Raw genomic sequence first — 5700 nt, forward strand, 5'->3', positions numbered from 1 at the left:
CGGGGAGGAGCGGGGGTCCCGTCCCGGGCCAGGAGCAGGGCGGTCCCGGCCGCGCTCCGCACGTGCTCCCGCTGCCTGCGCCCGGAGCTGAGCCCAGCGCTTGGCCCGCAACTTTTTAGGTACTAAAGATGGGCTTTGAAGACTTGGCGACGAAAGCGGGGTAAAAGGCCGCGTTGGGTTTTGCAAAGAAACAGCCGCCCCCCCCTCCCCAGCTTATGCTCTTTTTGGTTTTGTTTTTTTTTTTTGAAAAATAGGTTGCAAAAGGCTGGCTCTCCAGGCGCGTGAACAGGCACCCGCACGTGCGCCCGCCTCGCAGCTGAAACCCGCAGCGGGTCTGTTTACTTCCAAAACAGCCGGCTTTCCTTCTGCAGGGCCTGGCCGCCCGCACCGCCCGAAACAGCACAAAGCAGAGGAGACCCAACTATGGGAGAAAAGCATTTAAGGACACCATACGTCCTAGGTTATTAATTATAAAACATAATTAAAGTAAAACTACAGAACGTCAACATATTAAATTTAAAAGCTAATATTAAAATAGAGTTAATATTTAATAAGGTAGCCAAGCGTTACAAAGCTCTGTGCCGATAGTGTATATTTAACTGTGTAAAACCAGGAGAGTTTTCGCAAAGAAAAATGTATTGTTTAGCTGATTATCAAAGACTCTGTGATATATTATCCATTTCACAAAAATAATATAGATATCTTTTTAAATATAGTAATAAAAACATACTAGCGCCTTTTAAATACACTATTACTTACCACCCCTTTTCATATTGTACTATCACAGACACTTTGGAATTGGTTTAAAAGCACATCATTCATTATTCAAAGCTCATCTTTGCATATTATTCCAGCTCAAGTCTGCCAGGCTCCCTGTGAAATCGTTCACAAAATTGATAACAGCAGACACACATGCAATAAAAAGATAGCCTTGGGCATCCAGAGCTCCCATTATGCAGATCAAGCTGCAATTTTCTCTAACAAAGCCTGCCCTGATCCAGGACTGGGTGTCACTTTATTTATTTATTTATCCCTCCTCTGTCCCCCCCACCCCTTGCCATTCACAGTCGGGCTCGGGCTCGGAGGGCTGGGCTGGAGGGGGGCAAGGCTGTGAGCGGTGATGCCTTGGGGCGACGCTAGTAGGGGTATTTCTCCCCTCTCTCCCTCTTCCAGGCTGGGAGTCTCCTTACTGAAAGCTGGCATACCAGCTTGCTGGTATCCTGTAAATCCAATTAGCTCCACTCTATAGAAACTCAAACTAATGATCAGTCAGCTTAGACACGCGAGAGCAAGTGGAAAAAATCCAATTAGGCTGCTCTCAGCCTCCCAGAATTACAACCCTCGTGCAGTCCGGGAGGCCGGAGTGGAAGGCGGGAGCTCCCCCCGCAGCCCCGGTGCTGGTCGCCCGCCTTCTCCTCCCCATTGTTAATAGCGGTTGCCCGGGCTCCCGGCTGCAGGAGTCGCCAGTCCTCTCCATTTCATTTCATTTTCTTTTCTTTTTTTAAGCAACCGCTTCCCCGCGGTCCCACTTCTCCAAATTGATTTCTCATCTTTGGACACTTTAGCCAAGTTCCCTGCTCTCTGCCGTGCTCCTTTGCCTGCCTGCGGCCGGGGCTACTTAGGTGGATCTTTGTTGGGGGGGTATTTAATAGTCATATTTATGTCGTCGTAAAAGCATCAAAGCAGCCAGGCTCCTGGGGAATGAGATGAGTCCAAGACGGTGGGGCTATTTTCTCCTTAATCTGATTAGCAGTGAAAGAAATACCCTTCAGATTCCATCTCGGCTGCCTCTTAAAATGTCCAACTGGAAAGATGCGCCTCCTTAATTGATAAGTACTTTCAATGTCAAACAACCGCTCCGCAATTTGCTCGTGTCAGTTTCTATGATAAATCCCTACTTTCCCCGTCCCCCCTTCCTCCCAGACCCGAGCTTCTCCGAGCCAAAGCTAATGGGCCATTAAAATACTAAATACTGCCGCGGAGAAGTGCCTGCGGAAGCTCGGGCAGCTCGGCCGGGAGCTCGGGGCTGGTGTCCGGCTCCGACCTGACTCCGGATTGTACCTGGGATCCAGGGTTGTACCTGCGCCCGGCGGGGAAACTCCGCGCCCGGGGAGCCCCGGCCGGCTCCGCGGCCCTACAGCTAGTTCCCGCGGAAAAGCCCGCGTTTGGTACTAAAAATAACACGCGTTTCACCGATGTCCTTCCCGCAACCGTGTTTTTGGCGGTGTCCCCCCGGCCCCAAGCACACGGAGTTTCCTGCTACCCAGTCTCCGGTTTGAGAATATATCATCCCAAATTCTAGTCTGTGGCTCGGGCTCCTTCCTGTCTTTTGTCCAAGGCTTTGGAAGGGGGTTTATTCCCTGCAGCCACAGAGGCACCTGGGCATTTGTTGGAGGCGTTGCAGCGGCCACCCCCTGGCCTTTCTAACCCCCTGCAGCGACACGAGCCCTGCCCAGCCCCGAGCACCTCGCCTGCCTCTCCCCGCTTCTGCCTCGAAAGTTTCCCTTCCTAGAAACTAACAGCTGTTTGGGTGCAGACAGTCTCCTGAGCAGCCGCTCTAAGACATTTTTTGAGCGATCAATGGATTGACAGGAGGAAAAAAACCCGTTGTCTCTGGGTGTATTTCCTCTCTGCTCACAGCTCACCTTATTCCAGCCCTTCCACTGCAGCTGCTTAGCAAACTGTCTTGGGTTTGAGTCTATCAATACGGGGGTCTCTGTGTAGGGTGAGGGGAGGAAACCCATGCACGGCTCGCAGATCACCCCTGGCAGGCACAAATGCATTCAAGACCCGTTTCCTGAATTTGGGACCCCCAGTCCGTGAGCTGCCACTGCCCAGCTCAGCCGGACCACGGGCGCTTCCCCGGCGCCAGGCGGCCAGCCCCTCGCCCTCGGTGCTGGAAGCAGCTCCGGGCAGGGGTCCCCTTCGCTTCCTTCCCCGCAGCGACTGAAGTTGGGCAAGAGCTTTCCATCAGGTCCTCGCCCTGAAAAGGGAAACGCATGGGCATTTCTCAGACTTGAATACACCGGAACTTGAAAACTACCCCTCAACAAAAAAAGAGAAAAAAGAGAGAGAGATGTATAGCTACAGAGATAGAGGTATTGATATCTGTATCTCCATATACAGAGACATGAAGATGCACGATATAGAGATATAATCATTATGGAAAATGGAGAAGAGGAAAAATGTTCCGTTCTTTTCTTTCAGAAACACTGATCAACCAGGATGTACGCTGAGAGATAAATATTGGAAAAGGGCGGGTTTGGATCCAGTTTGTTTGTTTTTTATCTGAGAAGAACCCAATCCTGCCATTAATTTGCTCCCCGCATTTCTCTGTATTTCTGTGCAACCACCTCTTCCTCTGTATTTCTGTGCAATAAGTCCAATAACTCCACAGGTCTGTTTGCATTTACTGCTGCCACTTAAATTATTCAGTGTGTTGCGGTAATTGAATCCTAAGCTTTAAAAACTAATAAACTCTCTCCTTGTCACTGCTTTCTGAAATCACAGAATCAGCCCTAACAGGTGCTGATCAAATACTATTACATTCTATTAAAAGGAAAATTCTATTCCCTGTTTTCATTTCCCTTTATAAAAGGGAAACTAAGTAAATGCATTTGAACGTTATTTAATTTTTAACGCCTTTAGTCCAATTTGGACGTTAGGGAGCGTCTGCAAACTCACTTAACAGGCGTGTGTGGCAATAAGTTTGTTGACGTAAATTAATCCAAAACGGTATCTCTTTGTATACTGCAGTGGGTTTTCGCCACCCCTCCCTTTTATTTTTATCTCCACAAAAGGCAGCTCAGTACAAACACTGGGCAGACCGATGGAAGAGAAAGAAATCGCCTACTAGAACCGGGGAAAATAGCTTAGTTTGGAACTGGTAAAAACACAGAAATACCGGGGAAAGCCCGAGGCCCCATAGTCATTAACGAAATGAACTGTAAATACATATAAAATGTGGGCATCAGCCAGGACACAAGGGTTCGTGTTTGGCTTCTCCACTGGTTTCTTTCCCCGTTAGATTTAAATTTCAATGAACGCAGTTTGCAAAAACCTCTTTCCAACCGAGGGTCCTGGCGGTTGTGCTTTTCCTCTAACCCGAGCTCAGCAGCGGGGTTGCGATTTGCAGGAAATAAAGCCCAAGCCTGGCATCTCTCTCTTTCCAACGGGTAAACGCAGTTCCAAAAACGGAGCCTTAGAAGAGCATCTGTTTAACGATTCTCCGTAAAGACTCGTACGGGAAAACGGAGGGGAAGATGCTCATTTCCTTCAGCTAAATTACAGCGGGGCGAGACTTCGGGAGACCCGTCTGGATTGTGCCGAGTACACTACGTGGCAACATCATTCCAGCGCTATCTTAATACAGTCCGATTTTAAAAATATGATACAGAAGAAAATGAGAGAGCGGGGACTCTGCGCTTTAAAACCCCGGAACAAATATTTGTCCCTTTTCTATTTTCGAAAAAACAGATCTCGGATCGCAGCGTAAACTGGCTGCCACAATAATTAGAGCCCGTGAGCAGGTAAAACGCACAACACAACTCCTCTCTGTGTCTCCGTAAGGTGTTTACACTCTGCATAGTATTTATAAGCAGAAACAATAGGAAAGAGTTACATTACATCCTAAATTAATCCACCGAGGGGGGAAAGCTTTCTTGTCATTACCATCCTGGAATTCTGTACCACTAGCATGTTAGATAATAAACAAGGGGGTGGGGGGAAACGCCTCGTAATTGCAAAGCTTTGTTAAATTTCAAATCGCTAATTTCTAAAGACAACAATCGCAGATGCTATTGTAATATCCGCCACACATTATCTTAGCTAATAAATTTGACCTATTGTTCGTTTGTTAAAATGATGTCACCTTGGAACAGTCCCTAAGCTCCTATTTCAATGAATTAGGCCTTTATTGAAATCCAGCAGCCAATGGGAGGAGAGAGGCTTGTTTATTGCGTCCAATGGCAGCTGCAGGAGAGAAATTAGAAGCAGAAACTCAAGGTTTGGTTCAAAAAAGATGACACAGAGCCTGTCGGGCTGGACCACTCTTGGCAAAGTTTCAGTCTGACATACACCAGGACCTACATGGATCTACTGTAAAGGAAGGCGAGCGTTTTTATAGGGGAATTCATACACTTTTGAGCCAATATTTCTATTCACCAAGGATGGATCAGCCAGCGAATACACAGACCCAGCATCAACACGAACCCATCAGCTTTGGAATTGATCAGATTTTAAACAGTTCTGATCAGGAAAACTCTTCCCAGCCGGCCCCCAGAGGATCAGACAGCACCAATTACCTGGGAAGCCCCGTGAGCAGAACAAGTGCCCCTTATCCTTCCCTACCAGCCTCCTTCCCTGGCATCGGGGCGCCTTTTGAAGACTCTGGATCTTACAGTGTGAATCTGAGCTTGGCTCCAGCTGGAGTGATCCGAGTGCCAGCTCACAGACCCATCCCTGGGGCTGTGCCACCTCCAATTTCTAGTGCCATACCAGCTATGCCAGCTGTACCCAGCCTTGGCAGCCTCAACTTCCCCTGGATGGAGAGCAGCAGGAGGTTCGTAAAGGACAGATTCACAGGTAAGGACTGGGGCGCGCGCGGCCCCGGCGGCCCCTGCTCCTTCCCCGGGAGGCGTCCCGCTGCGCCGAGGCAGCGCGGAAAGGTCCCGGGGCCTGGCCCGGACGCGGGTGCCCCCG

General features: G+C 49.1%; 1 protein-coding gene across 1 annotated transcript in view; it reads left to right on the forward strand.

Moving 5' to 3' along the window:
• The first annotated feature begins 5000 nt into the window (after positions 1-5000).
• The window catches only part of TLX3 (T-cell leukemia homeobox 3), a 3586-nt gene continuing 2886 nt past the window's right edge, over positions 5001-5700 (forward strand). The window contains exon 1 of the mRNA XM_019506539.1: positions 5001-5583. Within this exon, the coding sequence (XP_019362084.1) occupies positions 5169-5583 (415 nt within the window). The 5' untranslated portion in view covers positions 5001-5168. The remainder of the gene's footprint in view (positions 5584-5700) is intronic.

This window comes from Gavialis gangeticus, unplaced genomic scaffold (genome assembly GCF_001723915.1).
Source record: "Gavialis gangeticus isolate Ggan-Ray unplaced genomic scaffold, GavGan_comp1, whole genome shotgun sequence".
NCBI lineage: Eukaryota > Metazoa > Chordata > Crocodylia > Gavialidae > Gavialis > Gavialis gangeticus.